Source organism: Malus domestica, chromosome 17 (genome assembly GCF_042453785.1).
Source record: "Malus domestica chromosome 17, GDT2T_hap1".
NCBI classification, from domain to species: domain Eukaryota; kingdom Viridiplantae; phylum Streptophyta; class Magnoliopsida; order Rosales; family Rosaceae; genus Malus; species Malus domestica.
In genome coordinates this window covers 13,592,758-13,614,440 of record NC_091677.1, presented here as the reverse complement: position 1 = coordinate 13,614,440, position 21,683 = coordinate 13,592,758, and the positions used below count along the sequence as shown (strand labels likewise).

At 36.9% G+C, this 21,683-nt stretch overlaps 3 protein-coding genes across 4 annotated transcripts; 1 reads left to right on the top strand and 2 right to left on the bottom strand.

Annotated features, from left to right (window-relative positions):
• The first annotated feature begins 3,050 nt into the window (after positions 1 to 3,050).
• On the top strand, positions 3,051 to 5,685 carry LOC103435488 (protein FLUORESCENT IN BLUE LIGHT, chloroplastic-like). 2 transcript variants are annotated; one of them, XM_008373913.4, is made up of 5 exons: positions 3,051 to 3,272; positions 3,729 to 3,844; positions 4,294 to 4,456; positions 4,618 to 4,941; positions 5,207 to 5,685. In XM_008373913.4, the coding sequence occupies exons 1-5, from the start codon at positions 3,170 to 3,172 to the stop codon at positions 5,407 to 5,409; spliced, it is 909 nt and encodes a 302-aa protein (XP_008372135.1). In that variant the 5' UTR covers positions 3,051 to 3,169; the 3' UTR covers positions 5,410 to 5,685. The 2 variants fall into 2 exon arrangements, with proteins under 2 accessions (XP_008372135.1, XP_008372188.1); XM_008373966.4 differs by having other exon boundaries at positions 3,060 to 3,272; positions 3,729 to 3,852.
• Positions 5,686 to 5,822: 137 nt separating this feature from the next.
• LOC103435634 (oligouridylate-binding protein 1B-like) lies at positions 5,823 to 10,501 on the bottom strand. Its single transcript, XM_008374061.4, has 12 exons — positions 10,111 to 10,501; positions 9,208 to 9,269; positions 8,649 to 8,751; positions 8,396 to 8,472; positions 8,248 to 8,309; positions 8,067 to 8,154; positions 7,815 to 7,890; positions 7,499 to 7,529; positions 7,231 to 7,350; positions 6,971 to 7,056; positions 6,515 to 6,691; positions 5,823 to 6,333 (listed from the first exon to the last, which is right to left on the bottom strand). Exons 1-12 carry the CDS (start codon positions 10,219 to 10,221, stop codon positions 6,046 to 6,048), a joined length of 1,281 nt encoding a protein of 426 aa, XP_008372283.3. The 5' UTR covers positions 10,222 to 10,501; the 3' UTR covers positions 5,823 to 6,045.
• A 5,759-nt stretch (positions 10,502 to 16,260) lies between these two features.
• Positions 16,261 to 17,137, bottom strand: LOC103441954 (23 kDa jasmonate-induced protein-like). Its single transcript, XM_070817338.1, has 2 exons — positions 16,824 to 17,137; positions 16,261 to 16,637 (listed from the first exon to the last, which is right to left on the bottom strand). The coding sequence occupies exons 1-2, from the start codon at positions 17,013 to 17,015 to the stop codon at positions 16,446 to 16,448; spliced, it is 384 nt and encodes a 127-aa protein (XP_070673439.1). The 5' UTR covers positions 17,016 to 17,137; the 3' UTR covers positions 16,261 to 16,445.
• Positions 17,138 to 21,683: the final 4,546 nt, after the last annotated feature.

The window sequence follows — 21,683 nt, the reverse complement described above, 5'->3', positions numbered from 1 at the left end:
AAAATAATATGGGCAATTTAGTAATTACAAAACATAAATTTTGTTAGTTTTTACAGCAACCTCATAACCAGGTTAGTATAGCATGCCCTATTTAATTTTTTTTTTTAATGTTCATCATTATCCCAATTTTCATAACTATTTTTTTTTTAATTTTAAAAAACGAATCACTTCATAATTAAAAAAAAAGGGAACTTTCATGAAAAGGGATTGGAGTAAGTTTATTTTTGACACACCCCGTCCTGAAAGAGGACATGCTGACTGCATGTGAGAGTGACGTAATCATTTACACAGTTCTGAAGCTTTAAAGATACAATTACTAAGATGTAACACCCGAGGGTGAATTCTACTTTTGTGAATTCTGTCAGAACACCGTTGGATTCCTCGTAGCCACCAAAGCTCTGCTATCTTGAACCTGGAAAGGCGCAAAACAAAGTTAAGTGGCTCAGTAAAACAAAGTTTTTCGAAATCATCTCATTATCAAAACGCTAACCCCTCGCTGTAAAACCCATATACTTTCCCAGAAAAATAGTATATATATAACCATATATAACAGCAAATAACCCAAATCACAAGTCTTTAACACTTTTCAAGAAATATACCATGCTATGCTTCAAAACATGATAATGATGCATCAATATAACAGGTGAAATAAGGAATCAACCGGAGACCCTGCAACTATCCTGTACGGTTAATTCTATAGCTCAATATCCAATCCAACCGGAGTCACCACTGTGACATATACGGCACTACTCTGCACATAAATCGGAACTACCTGAAGTAGTATGTACGACAAGAATGGTGTAAGAATACGCTCTAGTGCTTCTCTCATCAACAACTATATAATAATCTAAAGTCACCTACAAGTCGGAACCACCTTTAATGGTCTGTACAACATGTCGGAACCACCTCTCGTGGTCTATACGACATGCACCTACTTGGATCTAAGGTGAGCGTGTGGTGCGGGGTGAATAATATAAGCACTAACACCAGGGGTGCAGGTTATGAGCTCTTAACACAATTCATATCATTAATAATTCACATGAACACATAAAACTCACCTGATACTCACCTGTGTGTCCACAGCACCATTTCATATATATGCATCAAATACTAATTCATATAATTCATATATTATGTATGCATAGCATTTTAAAACATACTTTCATTTCAATTTCTAGGAAAAATCAGTAGTATATAGGTATAAACTGAAAATAACTGCCCACTCACTTGGAGTTCGCCCTACAACTCCCTAGCACAACACATCAAGACGTCATGACGATCGGCGCCTAGAACAATCATCAAATCAAACCTCAGAAATCATATCGATAGAATATATAACTTATATAAAACACGTCACTACGTAGTTCGATCCGAAAGATCTGCAACTCAAATTTCCAATCCATAACTTCCAGAGGTCCACAATATATCTGTATAACAACATCCTAAAATTTCCTTACCATCCAACAGTCGGATCTCCGTCACTTTGCTCGTGAGTTCCCAGAAACAAAACCGTGAGGGCATGGTCGGGGCCCAAAGCGGACAATATCGTGCTACGGTGGTGGAGCGGGCCCGGGATGTGACAATTTTAATAAAAAACCATGTTATAACTTTATTTAATGAAAAAGACTTAAATTTTAATGAAAAACCCTTAAATTTTAATAAAACGGACAAAAGAACTTAAATTTTAATGAAAATGATATAATTTTAATATTAAAAAAAAAAATTAAATCTGACACGCGGACCCATGCAAATCCTCACCCAAACTGTTTATGAAACTTTCTATACTGTTTATGAAACTTAAGACACTGTTTATGAAACTTATTACACTATTTATGAAAATTTACGACACTGTTTATGAAACTTACTATACTGTTTATGAAACTAAAACTTAAAAAGCTACCGATATGAAGTTGGAGGAGCAGCGTTTCCAACTTGAAAAGGCAAAGGACCTGTGAAGTTGTTGATGTGGAGGAGCAGTGTTTCCAACTTGAAAAGGCTATCGATATGGGTTGGAATTGGACCAGCGAACAAATTCGAAAAGAGGTCTAGGATATTGAGATTGCTGAGGTTCATGATACCATCGCCAATGGGTCCATAGAGACTATTCAAAATGTAAGGGAAGCGTGGCTGCTGCGGTTGCTCATTGGTATTGACCCGGAAAAGCTGTTGTTGTTGACATTGAAAATTGATATTGATGGGACAAGGACCGAAGACGGGATTGTTCCATTGAAGAAGTTGCTGGACAAGTTTATAATTTGAAGGTGGCTGCTTCCATTCGAAGATGGTGGAAAGGGGCTGACAAGATGATTGAAGCTCAAGTCAATGATCTGAAGATTTGGTAGGGAAGAAAGCAAGTCATCTGGGAGAGAACCCAATAGGGAATTGTGGGAAAGATTGAGGTGGGTGAGATGGGTGAGGTTGGTTTTTTAATTATTTTTATGTTTATTTTTGTCCTTATCATTAAATAAAGTTAGTGTATGATTTTTAATTAAAATGTAAAGATTTGAAGCCCTATTTTTTAGTTTTCCTTATAAAAAAAAAACAAAATGAAATGAAAATGTTCATACAGTGTGTGTGGATATCTGCTAGTATATATTATAATAGATTACCCCATGAACCTTTATAATTAGCCATTGTCTCCCACAAATTTTAATTTTAGCCAATGATCATTTTGAACTTTACAATTGGCCAATTTCTCATCTAAACTTTAATTTTATGAATAAAACTAAAACAAAAAAAAATTATGAAGTGATCTAGCGGAAGAGTAGAAGAAAAAAAAATGTTGTCCACATTAGGAGTAAATTACCTTTTTACCCTTAAACAATTGTCATGTGCCTTGCACATGACTAGGGTGGATGGAAAGTTAGTGATCAATTAAAATTAAAGTTCAGAGAGAAAACTGACAATCCTTATAAGCTGAGAAGGAAATCGACAAATATCTTTATATAGTAATAAAAATGGATTTAAGGGGTAAAATGGACATTTCATGTCAAGAAAAATAAAAAAATAATAATTAAAGTGACATTACATCATCAAATCTATCCAAAACAAAATCCTTTGTGCTCATGTCGGATGGCAAAGAAACCATTTTTATACGCGCACGGATTCTGACTGCTCATATCGAGAAAAACCCAGTGGGAACAATCACACCAACGTTTATCCGAACCAAATGGCAGTGGTAGCCCGTTTCTCCTGCTGCTTCTTCACCCACCCCAAGAACTCCGGCCGATCTCCGCCGTCCGATCAAATCTCCCTCAACTCCAATCTTTCCGGTGAGTACTTCCTCGTGCACCCATTGTTTCTGCTCACTCCTTAGCATCTGCTCGAAATGCCTTCAAATTCTAATGTGAATGTGAATTTCTAGTGCAATTTAGTGACATTGAGTTTTCAACTTGGGAAATTTTACTTCTTGTTTGGCTACTGAGAAAGTTGAACGAAAAGAACAGAAAAAATTGAAAATTGAAAATTTTGGTTTTCCCTAAATTGAAATGAATGACTAAGCCTGCATGATTAAAGGTATGAGTGGAATGTGAGGAGACAAAGCTTATGGATTTTGGGATTTTCTTGCATTACCGTAGCGAAATATTCGAATATGTAAATAATCCAAAAAGTTGTTTTTGTTAATTTTCTTGGTTAGTAGTTAGTACTTTATTTGTTGCAATGATTGGTTGGGTGTTACTTAATTGAAACTGATCTGGATATTGACATGAAGTGTTTTTCATTGTTAGAACCCGGAAAGTTAGCTTCTCTTCCGTTTAAAGTCGAAAAGCTTGTTTCATCGTTTGGAAATAAATTTGATGGAGTGTGTGAGATCCACCATATGTTGCCAAACTCAAAATGTCAGGTATGATGGTGAGTTCCTGCACCAGATGTTTCTCATTTGGTTGTGCGTTCAATTTTGGTTGATTCGGGTTTTTCATTTTCATTCGCACCTTACCTACTTGGTAACTTGCGTAAAGGCATTCTATAGATATAATAATGTGTGAGATGACAACACTAATCGTATTCTGTTGGATTGGTTTTGTCAAAAACATGGTGAGCATATGCATTGTCGTGCTTCGTTCAAGTAATATCTGTATAATTCCCCTGTAGGTTGATTTTCATAGATTGACAAATGCATCGTCAGATGTAATGGATTGGGATATACAGTGTTTTTGGATTTGGCTAGTTATTGAATATGCATGTGTCCAAATTTCTATTTTTGCGTTGTTACTTTCTATCCATTATGATCTGATGATCTGTATTCAAAAATGCTTTTTTGTGACTCTCATTTGGAAATTATTACTTCTGCAGGGAGACATAAAGTTGAGATTCCCAACAATGGGACTTCTTCTCGGCAATGCCTTAATGTTGACAAAGCCATTGAATGCTTTGGCAGAAACATGTGAGGCGGACAACTCTGGTTTCAGCATGCCTGTACTGCTCTTTGTTGCCCTTGTTGGGGCTACTGTTGGTGGTAAGATTTTACAGGGTTATTAATTACCATTAATTCTGGTGTTGGATTTATGTGCTTTGCTTTTGAAACTGTTTTAAGCAGTTCTGTTGAATGTTTTAACTATACCTTCATATGATACCCATGTTGAGCAGTTTGTTAATAGTTTAGTGCTTCTATGATAGGCTTGGTTGCTCGGCAAAGGAAAGGAGAATTACAGCGAGTGAATGAACAGTTGCGTCAAATCAATCAATCTCTAAGAAGGCAAGCTAAGATTGAGTCATATGCTCCGAGTTTGAGTTATTCGCCAATTGGTGCAAAAGTACTACAAGAGAGTGAGGTGATAGTTGATCCGAGGAAGCACGATTTGATTTCTCGACTGAAATCTGGGAAGAATTTTTTGAGAAACCAAGAAACGGAGAAAGCACTCGATGAGTTTAAGACTGCGCTTGAGCTTGCCCAAAGTGTGAAGGACCCAATTGAGGAAAAGAAGGCTGCAAGAGGTTTAGGTTCGTCTCTGATCCCCGTTGTTCATTACTGTCCTATTTTTACTTGTCATACTAGTTTGCTAAGACAAGAACAAGAGCACATCTTATGCAGCTGCTACTTCTGTCTTTTGCCTCCCTGCTAGTTTCGTCTCTGTGAGCCTTATTTATTAGCTTCAGTATCGACGATGTTCAACAGTTTGCAAGTGTGTTTGTCTAATTATGTTGGCTTGTGTGTTGGAAATCCATTCTGATTTTGTGCCCTTTAATTGCCATTTGCATCTGTCAGGAGCCTCACTGCAAAGATTGGGCAAGTACCGAGACGCCATTAAATACCACTCTATGGTTCTGGACATCTCCAAGCGAGAAGGAGAAGACTCGGGAAACACAGAAGCTTACGGTGCAATTGCTGATTGTTATACTGAGCTTGGTGATCTTGAGCGTGCAGGGAAGTTCTACGACAATTATATTGCGAGGTTGGAGTCAGACTGAATTAGCTTCATAACCCAAAAGCTTCTCTCTATTAGTTAAGAGTTAATATGGAACATCACGCGAGGGTGCAAAAGACTTGTCAACAGCACCAGCCTGCAGATCCCGGATTGTTGTTTTTGTTTCGTGTTAGAAGTAGTTCGATGCATAATGCCTTTGGTTTATCTGCCTACTGTCGAACTCCGCCCGTCCTTTAGATTGTAGAAAATCATGATTTTTGTATGTCACAGGATATATGTTCGATTTGCAATTTGTCCAAGAACATAAACTTCCGCACCAGGTGATCGATGAACCCATTAGCGATATTGCATAATAGCCTTTGGCCAAGAAACAACCGAAGAAGGGAGGTCGGTTCTACAGTTATAATCAACGGTAGGCTCGTTGCCAAAACGATAAAGGAAGAGACTGAAAACAAGTGTGGAAAAGCCAACTTCCTCTGATAAATAACCAATCATCATAACAGTCTGAAAACAGGAGATCATACATGTTACATATCCATACAGATAGCAAGCACGTAAGGCAGGGTAACAGCCTCACCGTCGCCGCTTAAGGGGGAGAAATAATAAAAAAGATTCCTAATGGGGATTATAACTCAGATAACAACAGCATAATGCAGGAAACAGATCCTCTAATGTATTATTACTGGTAGTACATGAGCTGCTGGGCAGCAGCAACATTCTGGAATCCACCGTCGTATATAGCTTGGCTTGCTCCAGCAGTGCCCATTCCCATTGCTGCCTGCTTAAGGGGATGCTGTCCCTGAGGGTGCATGAGGGCATGGACACCAGCCATCTTGCTCATTGCCAGTTGCCGTTCATAGGCCAAAATGTCGGTTGCAGAGAGGCCCTGCAAAGGTGGTGCCGCTACTGGCGGTGGGAGTGGGTTTGAAACTGTTCCAGGTGGAGTAGGCTTGCTACCCCATGAGCACTACATAATAAACAATCAACAGTCAATGCACACATAGAAAAAATAAAAACTTTTACAGTAGATGTACGTATATGGATCTCTACACGATGTCCCAGTAAGATCGGCCGATCCAGTCCACTACCTTTTGTGTGCCGATAATACTTGAATTTATAACATCTCTAAACTAAGCATAGAAGCACACCTTTAGTTGTCTACCACACAAGATGGACTGAGTATTTCCCATTTGAATAGCCAGAGTTGCCTCGGCGTGTGTATTGAATCTCACAAAACCAAAGCCCTTGTCACGCTGCAGCCGAACTTCCTCAATCACTCCAACACCAAGAGCATGAAAATGCCGATGCAGATCGAGCTGACCGACCTGTAGGAATAAGACCAATAAAAATTAATGATACTAGAATTTCTGTGATCCACAAGTACCGAAGATATTCATTTTGTTCTCCACATCTTTTCCTCTTTCGAGAACTTCAAAACCACCAACTCAAGCTAAGAAGCAGTCATAGTAGAAAATTCAAACTCAGTTCTGTCACAAAAAAAAAACTTGTATATCAATTCATATCCATGGCATGGCAGAAATTAATGTGTGTGACAGCCCATGTTTGCGCGGTGCACAAGAGAGAGAGATGAGAAAACTTCTTGCCTCTGGAGCAAGATTGCCCACATAAACAGTAGTATACTGAGGGTTGTTCTCCGGAGCCTCACTGTTTGTTGTGTCCTTTCCATCTTCTGCAAAAGTAAAACAGAATATGAGTCTGTCTTAGGCTGAGGACTGTGAAAAGAACAAAATGTATATGAAATTACTACAAACCAAATTATTTTCCTCCCATTTTCCAGTCAAACTGAACATTACTTCTTTTGTAAGTTAGCAAAGGAAAAAAAGTTTGATCACGGTGAGCTCACCTGATGAGCCATTTGTTAGTTCCACCACACTTTTAGCATCTGAACTCTGCTTGTCTTCATTGGCACCAGCACCTTTCGTTGCCCAGTTGCAACGTATCTGTCTGCTGCCAAGCCACTTACCTGGATATCACAGACAAAAAGATAGTTCAGAATATGGTGAGAAGGAATACAGGTGAATTTTTTTCAACCCTCAGTACTTATCCCGCCTGCATTTTTTTTCAACAAACTTGTCAAAATAGTTTTTAAATAGGAAGAACATCATCCTTACCAGTTAAGTCATTGATAGCATTTTGAGCATCCTGAAAAGTAAATGAGAGTATGATGAGATGCAATTTAGTAACAAATTGAAAGACTTATTAAGGCAGAGGGGCTGGGCTCTAAACTATTGACTCTTTAAAAGAAAATTTGAAATTTGACATCGCTATATCAAGCCGTTACCTAAGTTCTCTCATCCTAATCCCTTGCATTCAGTTACCAGTCCATCAGAAACTACCATTCAGACTCACAATAGATTATTAATAAAAATGAATTCACCATGCATTCCGAAAGATAACAAAAGTAAAAAGTTACGTAAAAAATACTACCTGTTGGTTTCGGAATGAGACGAACCCAAAGCCTCTTGAACGCCCCGTCTTTTGATCCCACATAACCCTTGCATCTCTAAAACCAACAAAAGAATCAAATTAGGCATCTGAAAAACGAATAATGGATTCCAATGTAACCTTAACAAATGTTAACAGATGAACCTAAAACTTCCAAGTCTTAACTATTGGCCATCACAAGTTTTATTAAAGAATGATAAAATTAAGAAAACCTGTGCCTGAGAAGACACTTACGAACAACTGTTATAAACTGAGAAGCATGCAAATAATGTAGCATCAGTAACCTCAGGGCTCAGATCACCAACAAAAATGTTGAAATGACCTGCACATCAGAAAGACAGTATATAACTAACCTAGATGATAAATGCCAAAGCATCATTAAAATCGGTTCAAAGAAAGAAAAACAAAAACCAACCTGATGTATCCTCCCTCTTACCACTAGCATAAGCCCAATTTACTTTGATAGGCTGCCCAAACCTGAAGATCACATATCAAAGGTTTTAGAGAAAGTACAAATAAAAGCAACCAAAATAACAAGGAGCATAAGTCATATTTGTACTTACAGATGCCTGCCATTTAGAGACACTATTGCAAGAGCAGCTGATCTACGATCAAAATAGTGAATGAACCCGTAGGATGACTGCAGAAGGCAGAGAAAACAGAAATTATCAATTATATGATCACCATACGGTAAAATTGAGTTAGGCTCATAGGAAACTAATCAAGTCCAGAAATTTTCATATGACGAGAGGATTGTTGAACAGTGATCAGATAAAAAAAAGGCGAGGACGAACATGTGCACCTTTGCAAACTTACCTTTTCCTTTCTTATAAGTTTGCAACTTTCAACAGCACCAGTACTTGCAAAAACCTCTTGAAGAAGTGGTTCTGTCACCTGGGTATGGATGTTCCCAACATACCTGAAAATTTTCAAAGTAGACAAAACTTTAAAACCAGAAGACAAAAAAGAAACTAAATTAAACCCTAAGTAATCACTCTGAACCAGGAAAAAAAAAACAAAAAAAAAAGAAAAAGAAAAAAGAAAAGAAAAAAAAGACAATTTTAGTTACACATAGTTAACTTTGTCTGGATTTTTCGGACAGAAAGCATAGCAAGTGAAAGGGTAATTTTGTGAGAAGGATGGGTAATTTCAGATGCTTGAAAATTACTTTAGGAAGATATAGCATGGCCAAGTGAAAAGCAACCATGGAAAAAATGTACCTATCATAAAGCTATTCAATGAAGACAATCATTATCGAGTCATCGACCAAGGGTACAAAATGCAGAGAAACATAATAGTTACATAAGCATAGAGGTGAAACAAACAAAAACTTACAATGGAAAGAAGAAAAAAAAATGTCTAGACAAATACTCACACACTGCGGCAAGTACTTGGATCAAAACCAGGAGGCAGATTTCCACTTGGGATTGGCTCTATCTGCAAAATAAAAATGTGAAAAAGAATAGAAAATAAAGGAACCTAAAAAGCCAGAAGAAAAAAATAAAATAAAAACGTAAATCAAACTAAAATCCCTTAGTTATCAACAAGATGAGAACCTAACAACAAAATTCACTTAAGTACTTTCACTGGAACCCAACAACGACAAACTTAAATACTAGTGGTCCGTAGTGGAAATAAATGATTATGCAAGACAAAAACATGGTTGGCAGGGAACTAAAAAGAACCTAAAGCGCAACTCCTGTGAACTTTATCAAATTTCTAAGATAGGGCCAAATGGTTATTTGGTTTACTTCTTTATTGAAAACTATTATCAGCAACTTACTGGAGGTTTCGAAATCACCACCAACCAAGGCACCAATGCACGAAAAAAAACAATTTGAAAAACCACACAGAGTATCCTATTTCTATTTTCCATTCAGTACGACATAAGGATAACGAAACGTCCCAAGATGCCAACAATTCTTCCCCATTTCAGAAATCCGAAAAACGAAAACGAAAACAAAAAACTATTTAACCTTATTCAACACCAATCACAGAGCCTCCCAAAATATAACACCCAAGCTTTTTTTCACTAACGAGAAGCAATCAAAAAACAAAACTATTAAAATTAAAACTTTCCCACAACAGAAATTTCCCAAAAATCCCATCTTGCGGATTCGGGTAATTCAAAGGAAGAGTAACTCAACTAACCCTACATTCCGTACTGCAATCACATACAATGACAATTGGAGCTGGAAATCAAAACCAAAATCGAAATGGAAATCGAACCCGAAAACAGAATAGATGTCAGAGGACGAGAATTAGAGCAAGATAGAACCTGAGGGGGAGCTAAGAGGCCAGGATGGTAGAGAGAATGCTGCTGTAGAAGAGCCTGCTGCATCAGAGCTTGCTGCTGCTGCTGTTGCTGCTTCAGCCTCTGGTGCTGCATTTCCTCGCTGATTTTCCGATAAAGTCGGGGTTTTGCCGAGAAATTTGAGGGTTAGGGTTCGAGCAAAGGGCCTCTATAGAAATAAAAGAGAGATGAGGGAGAGAGAGAGGACCCCTGGCAGGACGAGAGGAGGGAAAAAAAAATAAGGAGGAGGATTCTTTCCCTTCCTAATCTGTCTCTCTCCCCTTCCCTCTTCTCGTATTTGATCCGTTACGATTTAATTACATCAACATCTTATATTAATTTTTTATAAAGACAATAACACAAAAAATAATATGTGATAGGTGGAGAGACAAGGAGATGAGAATATAAAGGGAGAGAATCCTACTTCAAAAAATAAATTGGTGTTACTGTTTATCACAAATGGTCGCGACATTGGCTTAACTCATCATTTTATTAGTCTCTCGGTTTCAAAATCGGTAACTTTGGTCCTGATATTCAATGCTACACATTAATGTCATCCTTTTGCCAATAATCCATCAAATTCTTTGTTAAGAAGGCACGTGCCGACCCCCGTGACCCTTTGGTGGAGGTTTTTTTTTGTCAAATCGCCTCACCTACTACTCGGCTCACTTCTCTACCTTTTCCACGGATACTTCTTCCTTCTTTGGTCAGAGAGATTTGAAAAAGCTAGAGCATGACAATTAGGAATTTTAACGAAAGAGATTTAGTTCTGCTTATATCAGGACTCGCAAATTCTGAAATCTGTGAGGAATCATTGAGCTTTTGTGGATTGTGAGAAAATTTTGGTGAATTGTGAGCATGTTGGAGAAATTTCGCATATTTGGAAAGCCTCCAAATTTTGGTGAGTATTACTTATCTTCTGTCAATGACTTTTCTGTACTTTTGATGGTCCCAATAGCCTTTCTTCAAACCTTTGATATATGGTGGTGGGGTTTGTGTAGTTTGAGTTGGCGTGGGGTTAGTGTCGATGATGAAGTCGACGGACTTAGGTTCCCAAATCTTTCGAAATAAGAATGGTCTATCTTAATGAAGTCGACGGACTTCACTCACTGATTCCCAGACAGGATGATTGTGGCATCGTTGATCCGTTTAGTCAGCTCCGCAATGGAGGCTGTTGAGTCTATAACCGAACTTTTGAGGTACGCGTACTTTGATTCATCTTACTTTGGTCCTAGAAAATAATGGTTCCATAATTGCCTCTAACTAGGCATTGAAAAAGACTTGTTCCCCTTGAGGATAGGTAGGTACCCAGAGACCATGCCTTTCAAAGCAAATTGGAAACGTACCGTTTTCTTCCTTTCAGACGCATGGCGTCTCAACTTTGTTTCTTGTGAACCTTTGTACATCGAAGTGTTTCGTATCCAAGCACACTACTTTGTAAATCGTGCCTTCAATATCGCAATGATGAGGATTGTCACAATTACGTGTGCGTGAAAAACAAAGCTCTATTTATTGTTTTCTTTAGCTAAATCCAACCGTCATATTTGCCGATGACGATCCGCATTCAACGGCTAGGTGATTTTAAAATATCCTCTTTAAATACCTCAGAATCCTTCTGACTCGTCTCCTAAAAAAAACCCTAAAATTTTGCGAAAAAGTTTCGAACTTTCCTTTTGCAAACCAAGTTTGAGGTTTTCACCACTTTCACATCACTTCACTTGATCTTCTCAATTCCTTCTACCCAAAACCAAATGGTGGCATCCTCTAGCAGGGTCCCTTTAACTAGAATGCGCGGCCATGATGAGTGTCAAGTTTTCGTGAAGCACCATCAAGACCTCCTAAACAAATGTAAAGTATGGTGGGAGAAAGACTATAATACTTTTGTCTCTCTCCTCAAGCCTAACGACCCTCGTCGCCTTTGCACTACAATCCACCCATGATATCTTGATTTAGGTCTGAGATTTCTCATTCCAGACTGTTGAAGGGCGTCTTAGTCAGCTACGACATGGCATCAACAACTTACCCATGCTGCTCTTAGGCTCATTACTTGCTTCAAATTGCTAAATTAATGGTACGAGGCTGAACTTAATATGCCAAAATTCTGTAGGCTATATAGTGTGCGAATGAGCTCCGACGAGCATTACTTTTTTCATCCAAGACATGGTGTCATGTGGTTGTCCTATATTCTTAATGTGCCATGGTAATACAAAGATTGGTATATGGATGCCTTAGTTATGGACGGCGACCAAGAAGAAGATATATTTGACATTCGAGTCAGGGATGCCCATTACTGGTGTTTCACTAAAAAAATGACCTAGAAAGTATTAGGCTTTGTCATCTAGTACTGATACTGCGAGCCTTCCAAGTTCCTACAGAGAACTGTACTTGGATGTGGCAAACTTCTCCCGCACGCTTCAAGGAGTGCATAAAAGACACGATCTTTAAGCACTACTTCAAGTTTCCCATTCTAGATGCAGACTGGATTGAAGAAAAGAAAGTACACATGAGAATCTATACGTTCAAATCCATCACCCCAACATCATTAGATAAGATAAAATGAAAACGTTTCGACGTCAAGCCCTTTAAGCCTTTGGGAGGGTCATCCCAGAAGAAGTTGGTATTGGCGGAAGGGGAAAGTCGAAGTACACTTGTAAGCTTAAAGGCAAAGGAAAAGGAGAAGGTTTATCTATTCGAAGAAGAATACTGTGTTCTACTCTGTCATCCGTCGTGGAAAGAACTACATTTCTTCAAGTCGTCGTTGATAATCCTCATACTTCTCCTCATCAATTATCCTTACAATTGCAACCACGTCTTTCCTCATCTCATCCATCTTTAGATGAGACTCAGCCAATTCTTCATGTCTTAGAGGTTTTGTTTCTGCCACTCTGTAAGCACATCAGAGTCAAGGCTTAAACTTTTTCCTCTGTATCTGCTCCCACTCCGCCTTTATCTCACTAGTGTCCCAAAATCCACTAGGTCTTACACTGGTGGTCACAGAGCCAGTGGTATTTCATAAGTTGCTCTGCCTTAGTTTAAGCGAACGACTCAACCCTCCTTGTGGCTTGGTCGTCTTTGGATCGTGTCGTGCTGTCGGCGATTGCTTCTAGTCTTCATAATGTCGATCATGCCCAAACTCTTCTTAAGGCCATGATTGCCCTAGCAGACAACAAAAAAGTTTTCACATCCTTCGAATACCTCATTTTGAGGTGTAATGAAGGTTGTTATGTGGTAAGTAATTCCCGTGCCTTAGCCTCCTGATTGGATAATTCAGGTTGTATTCTCCTGATACATTTCATTTGAACAAACTCATGTTTGGAAAAAGGCGGTTTTCCGGCACAGAACGAAGTAGATTTGACACTTAGAGGTTGCTTAGCGGAATGGATTGGGGTAATTGCATGCGTTGTTGGTATAGCTGGAAAAAGTACACATAGAACTGGAGAAACAACGGAAAGAACATCATGCCCCAACGAAGATGCACACAGTAGTGGCATGGGATCTATTAAACCGAGCCACTTGTGAAAAGGCAAGGGTGAACAATCTTGAAGTTGCATTTACCAAGGTCAAAGGAGAATTAGGGTAGAAGCTCGAAGCTAGGTCTGAGGTGTAGCGAGTCCTATATTTGAAGCGGATCTCCTGGGAAACAGAGTAAACAATGCTGCACTCGAAGGTGGACTAGCTGCATCGTGAGATAGAGCAGAAGGAAGATGCAAACTTGGCGACTCTTCAATTAGCCAAAGATGAGAATGAGGCAGACGTCAAAGGGTTGCGTGCATCGTTCAAGGCGGTGTCATTCTTGCGGTACTTTGAATGATATGGCTTTAGTTTCTTAACAAGTTACACTGGGCAAAGCCATCACAAAGACTGGGATCCTCATCGAATTTTATCGAATATCAAAATAGCTAACCTTAACATCTTTGAGCATTTGAGGAGTGACTTCATGGAGACGTCTGTCGATGAGGACTCTAGTCCAAATGATCCAACTAGTGAGGCTACTGTAGCTGACGATAAATGGAAGTTGGTAATGGTGGAGCCTGACTCCAAGGGGCAATGCAGTTGAATGATTTTTCTTGCATTCAGATACTAAGCCGGCTAGGAAAAGGCAATGTCCCTTCCATAACTTTCTTGAACATCTTTCCCTCTGTCATGGAACTTGGGTTTTTGCATTTTATTAAATAGGCTTGCTTGCTTTTCTTGCATATTTTGTTTTGGTGAAATGATTATACCCAAGTGCTTGAGCTTGTCCAGGGGAAAAATTCTCTAGGATTCTTCACTATGTGTTTCCATATAATGGGTGCACTTTAGTCTAGTAAGTTTGTGTGCCTGGGACAGAGCTTAATGCTCCCCTATGTAGCTTTGATTTAAGAAAACGCTACCTCCCATATGTAGCGTTTATAAATATTTCCATCGTAATAGCCGGAGTACCACCTTATTTCAACCTCTGGCCTTTGGCCCATGAAAAACATTCTTGCCCTAGACTCACTTTTGAGCCAATCAGACTAAAGGTAAAGAGTCGTTAGATAATACATGTAATGTCCTTCGAGTTATTGAGGTCTTTTACTTCGAGTTAGTCCAATTGTCAATTCTTCACACGTTTGTTTGTTCACCTTGTTCCATTCCGAGTATGATGATTTAGATATTGCAATGTGTAACTAAGAAGAGGCGTTTTTTTTTCTCAATTCGGATTATCGGTCCATCCTTAGTGAATCTTAAACGAAAGTTCATTATGGACTTGGTCACCTACATGTGGGTTAGAAACACTTTTTAAAAGCTTTTGTCAGACCCTATGCGTTGGACCTAAGCATCTCTGATCGAACTACACTTAGCTGACTTGGCTAAATCACTTCCTCCATTGGAATAAAATTCCTCTTGAGGATTTTCCTTGTCTGTATGCCTTCTTCAGACTTGCTTAACATATAGGGTTGCATAACTTACTTGACTAAGTATGCTAGTCTGGGATAAAAGTGATAGTACTCGAGGTTAGGACTCAAAGCCACCTTTCATATGATTTCTGGATTGCCCTTTCGATCAATATCTCTAATGACATAGAGCCTGGGTTTGAATGTCATAACCACAACCTTCACGTTGCATAATCTTCTGGGAGCCGGATGGTACACTAGACTTACGGGTCAGGGGGCCATGTTCTCGTACTTGTAGTCCGTCAATTGTAACCCCACTTATTACGGTTTGAGTTTCCAAGATGCTAACCGAACAATACGGAGTGGGCTAAAGGAGACTCCTTTAACACTTTCACTTTGAATTTTTAGACTTGCAATTATGTGAAGTTTCAAAGTTACAAGTCATGAAGAAGTTGAAAAGATGGATTTACACCAAGCCACATGCATGTAGGTCATGTGGACAAAAAGACCATAACTTCAAAGGTTATATCTTAAGACTATTTTAAGCAATTGAACTCACGAAATTGTACTAGAAGTGAAAAAATTAAACAGTTTTGATTATGAATATTCTACAATGAAAATACGTTATTTGCAAGTGGGAGAATGAACTCATCATTAAGAAAAGAATGCAAGTATTATATTGTTTGAGCTATGTCAAGCTAAAAATTTCGATTTTTATTTAAATTCTAAGTTTATTTCTCACTCAAAAAGAGAGTGATATTAATTATTTATTAATACATTTTTGACCTTGCGTCTTCCTTGTGCACATCCCAACTCTTTGCAATTCCCACTACCTAACCCGTTGCCAGAATTCTCATAAGAGATTAACCATAATGTAAAACGCTAGCTCCAAAAGAAAGTATCATTTAAATTAAAAGGGTTGATTGTATAGTGAAGCAGTCTATCATAGTCACAATTGGTACGTGCCTCAAGCCAATGGCCAAGCATAACCGAGTATTAAACTCACCTCAAATCGAAGTTCACATATATCTTATTGGGGAAGTACTTAATTATTGATGATCAACGTACTAATTATGGATATGTATAAATTCGTCGACAGTAGTTATATGGTCGAATATTTTTTTAATTAATTTGTTAACAAAGTATGGAGATTCATGCACTCCCCTACCTCCTCTCGATCGTTGTATTTTATGGTACTTCAAGTTCACAAATGATCGTGACTTAGTTTACAAGCTTGGATTCTTTCATATTAGACTGCATTTGACTATGCCAAAAACCCTGAGTATTGAAATTCTACTTAAATTTATTAAGATTAGAATAACATACAAGAAGATTCAAAATACAAGCCCATTATTGAACTAAAATTAACATGAAATACTATTGGTTCACACTACCAATTTATTAAAAGTCCCCATGCATGCATACGAGAAATTAAAGTGCGTGGGCTATTACAAATGCACCAACTCAGACATTTTCTAAAGTGAGTATTCCTTCAACAATTGGGAAAATGCCGCTGCCAGTTGAGATCATTGAAACACATCCGTTCCATGTGTCCTTATGGTAGAACTGAGACCGAGTAGCACACAAGCGCTTGTTGACTTCGCCCCAAGTTGCTTCATTGTTAAAGTGGTTAGTTTTGCGAACCTCCGTGTAGACCTGCACACGTACATACGCATTGTAAATGAATGAGGATGATCATGAGATAACCGCGCTCATACCTGATAAATCATTGTGAGATGACTCAATTCTCTACAAATTTGTTTATTCTAAGTAAACATGCTTTGAGATATATGAAATGCGTTCGATTTCAAATATGTATATACAGATAAAATCACTACTTACCCTGTTGTCCCATGTAACCCTGTCCTTCGGGTTGGCCCAACTCAGCATCCAGTCGCAATTGATACCACCAGCGTTCTTTCCACGATACACTACAGCGGCAGAAGAGCCCCATTGAATTTTGGGGTCTCTGACGTGCAGAAACGCAGCCCACTGGCCATTTGCAATAAGTGGTGGGTATGGGGACTTTCCCATGAGGCCAACCAATCTTTTTGACCAACATATTCTAGAGTGCTTCCCGTCGCATTGTAAACAAGGCAGAGAGTGGCGATTCCGGCACCGGATTCTGCCTTCAATTTTTCCACACGTGTTCGCGCTTTAACGTCCTTCCCGGCCACGTTTTTCATATTCATGGCCACGCGTGCCCTGTCGATTCTTTCAATTTGCCCCCGCCTATCTGCATACTCTCGCATGCCCTCCAAAGTTGCGTTTGTGATGGGTTCGCCAAAGACGTTATCTGCCATCTCTCTCAGAATCAAGACTCAACTCATTCGACTCAACTCATTAATTCCCTACCTCCCTCCGTCTGTACATTTTCATCCTATATACATGCATGCATATATATATATATAGACACACACACGTATACATGCACTGTCATATACAAATATATTATTCATTATTAAATAAATAATATAATTATTATAAATATTATAATGAATAAGGATAAGTCATCTTGTTAAATTATCAAATGTTATCATTCATTTCCTAGTTTTCATAATTATTCTAATTAAATCGATTAGAAACCAACAAATAGTAAGTGGACCTACAGTACAAAAAACCCACTCGCTAGATGAAAACAAGTTGCTTCCGAAAGCAGGCGTTCGTCGCCTAGGTTCTAAGATGACAGATATGGATAGTAATTTAACTTGCCAAATTCGATTCCTGTAGGTGCTGATTCGAACAGATCAGTTTTGGGGGATTAAATTTTGAGTATTTTAAGGTTATGAGTAATCGTCGGGTAAATTTTTCGATTTCGAATTCGGTTATAGTTATTGAGGTATCCCGTATCCACCCCAAACCTATTCTCGAAATCATACCATTTTCATTTTTTAGACTTGCAATTATGTGAAGTTTCAAAGTTACAAGTCATGAAGAAGTTGAAAAGATGGATTTACACCAAGCCATATGCATGTAGGTCATGTGGACAAAAAGGTCATAACTTCAAAGGTTATATCTTAAGACTATTTTAAGCAGCTGAACTCACGAAATTGTACTAGAAGTGAAAAAATTAAACAATTCTAATTATGAATATTCTACAATGAAAATTTCGATTTTTATTTAAATTCTAAGTTTATTTCTCACTCAAAAAGAGGGTGATATTAATTATTTATTAATACATTTTTTATCTTGCGTCTTCCTTGTGCACATCCCAACTCTTTGCAATTCCCACTAACTAACCCGTTGCCAGAATTCTCATAAGAGATTAACCATAATGCAAAACGCTAGCTCCAAAAGAAAGTGTCATTTAAATTAAAAGGGTTGATTTTATAGTGAAGCAGTCTATCATAGTCACAATTGGTACGTGCCTCAAGCCAATGGCCAAGCATAACCGAGTATTAAACTCACCTCAAATCGATGTTCACATATATCTTATTGGGGAAGTACTTAATTATTGATGATCAACGTACTAATTATGGATATGTATAAATTCGTCGACAGTAGTTATATGGTCGAATATTTTTTTAATTAATTTGTTAACAAAGTATGGAGATTCATGCACTCCCCTACCTCCTCTCGATCGTTGTATTTTATGGTACTTCAAGTTCACAAATGATCGTGACTTAGTTTACAAGCTTGGATTCTTTCATATTAGACTGCATTTGACTATGCCAAAAATCCTGAGTATTGAAATTCTACTTAAATTTATTAAGATTAGAATAACATACAAGAAGATTCAAAATACAAGCCCATTATTGAACTAAAATTAACATGAAATACTATTGGTTCACACTACCAATTTATTAAAAGTCCCCATGCATGCATACGAGAAATTAAAGTGCGTGGGCTATTACTAGGCCTGGCAAACGGGTAGTGTCTGTCGTGTTCGTGTCGTTTTCATGTAACACATGTTATCTTAACGGGTCGTGTCGTGTCACACCCGTTATCTTAACATGTCCGGGTAAAGTGACCCGACCCGTTATGACCCGTTAAGAAAAATATTTTTTTTTCTTAAATTTGCACATATCACACATTGCCACATAAATATTACTTCAAAACATTAAAACACATTTGTCGATTAAGTATTACATCTACACTCGAAAATAAGTGCCTAATAAAAAAATAATACATACACTACTAATCTATTACAAATATTAAATGTGCAAGGATATGCAAAATGAAAAAGTTTTTGTTTTCAAGGTTGTGAAGTCTTTCTCAAAAGTTTAAACCTCAATTTACAAAATCCTCGATTTACATCAATCATCATGAAATTGTATTAAAACTTTGGCTTGATCTCAGCCAATCCAATGGTCATCAAATTTTTAAATTTAATTTAATATATATATATATATATAATTATATTATATAATTATTATAGTTTTTAGGGGTATAAAATTGTTAAATTATTATATATAATTATTATAGTTTATTCATACTTTTATTAAGTATAACATAAGATTTTATAATATCCACTAGTGTAAATATTTTAAATTGAAGATCGAATTCATTCTTTGTATTCATATAAGGTCAAGGAGTGTAGCTGTAAAAAATCATCAAAATCAGAGTTAAAATAACCGTTAAATCGTGATTTTTCGTTTTATAACCGTCAAAAAGTTTTGTCCCGTTACTTGATCTCTGAATCTTTGTTTTTTTGCAATTTTTGGCGTATGCGATCTCGAAGTATATACAAACATGTTTGACCGTTGAAACTAGTTTCGTAGAATGCGTGTATCTCATCAAAACAATAGATTCACTAACACTTAAAAGTTTATTCATACTTTCATTAAGTATAACATAAGATTTTATGGCATCCACTAGTGTAAATATTTTAAATTGAAGATCGAATTCAATCATTGTATTCATATAGGGTCAATGAGTGTAGCTGTAAAAAATCATCAAAATCGGAGTTAAAATGACCGTTAAATTGTGATTTTTCTTTTTATAACCGTCGAAAAGTTTTGTCCCGTTCCTTGATCTCTGAATGTTTGTTTTTTGCAATTTTTGGCGTATGCGATCTCGAAGTATATACAAACATGTTTGACGGTTAAATCATTGAAACTAGTTTCGTAGAATGAGTATCCCATCAAAACAATAGATTCACTAATACTTAAGAGTTTATTCATACTTTCATTAAGTATAACATAAGATTTTGTGGTATATAGTAGTATAAATATTTTAAATTGAAGATCAAATTCATTCATTGTATTCATATTGGGTCAAGGAGTGTAGCTGTAAAAAATCATCAAAATCGGAGTTAAAATAACCGTTAAATCGTGATTTTTCGTTTATAACCGTCAAAAAGTTTTGTCCCGTTACTTGATCTTTGAATGTTTGTTTTTTGCAATTTTTGGCGTATGCGATCTCGAAGTATATACAAACATGTTTGATGGTTTGATCATTGAAACTAGTTTCGTAGAATGAGTATCCCATCAAAACAATAGATTCACTAATATTTAAGAGTTTATTCATACTTTCATTAAGTATAACATAAGATTTTGTGGTATCCACTAGTGTAAATATTTTAAATTGAAGATCGAATTCATTCATTGTATTCATATAGGGTCAAGGAGTGTAGCTGTAAAAAATCATCAAAATCGGAGTTAAAATAACCGTTAAATCGTGATTTTTCGTTTATAATTGTCGAAAAGTTTTGTCCGGTTACTTTATTTCTGAATGTTTGTTTTTTGAAATTTTTGGCGTATGCGATCTCGAAGTATATACAAACATGTTTGACAGTTGGATCATTGAAACTAGTTTCGTAGAATGAGTATCCCATCAAAACAATAGATTCACTAATACTTAAGAGTTTATTCATACTTTCATTAAGTATAACATAAGATTTTATGGTATCCACTAGTGCAAATATTTTAAATTGAAGATCGAATTCATTCATTGTATTCATATATGGTCAAGGAGTGTTGCTGTAAAAAATCATCAAAATCGGAGTTAAAATAACCGTTAAATCGTGATTTTTCATTTATAACCGTTGAAAAGTTTTGTCCCCTTACTTTATCTCTGAATGTTTGTTTTTTGCAATTTTTGGCGTATCTGATCTCGACATATATACACACATGTTTGACGGTTGGATCATTGAAACTAGTTTCGTAGAATGAGTATCCCATCAAAACAATAGATTCACTAATACTTAAGAGTTTATTCATACTTTCATTAAGTATAACATAAGATTTTATGGTATCCACTGGTGTAAATATTTTAAATTGAAGATCGAATTCATTCATTGTATTTATATAGGATTAAGGAGTGTAGCTATAAAAAATAATCAAAATCGGAGTTAAAATAACCATTAAATCGTGATTTTTCATTTTATAACCATCGAAAGGTTTTGTTTGGTCACTTGATATCTGAATGTTTGTTTTTTGCGATTTTTTGCTGATACGATCTCGAAGCATATACAAACAAGTTTGACGGTTGGATCGTTGAAATTAGTTTTGTATAATTTGTATCCCATCAAGTTCAATGGTGTGTGTGTGTGTATATATATTTATTTATTAAGTAGATTTAAATCTATTTATTTTGTATGTATAATTGACCGGTACACGGAGTAGTACATTATGTGTCATTATAAAAATAATGGAATATGTCATATGTGTGATAAAAAGTTAATAACTTAAAAAAAATAAAATTTCTCACCACTTTTATTAATTTTCATTTTTCTCTATCTTTTTTGTTTCTTTTTCAGCT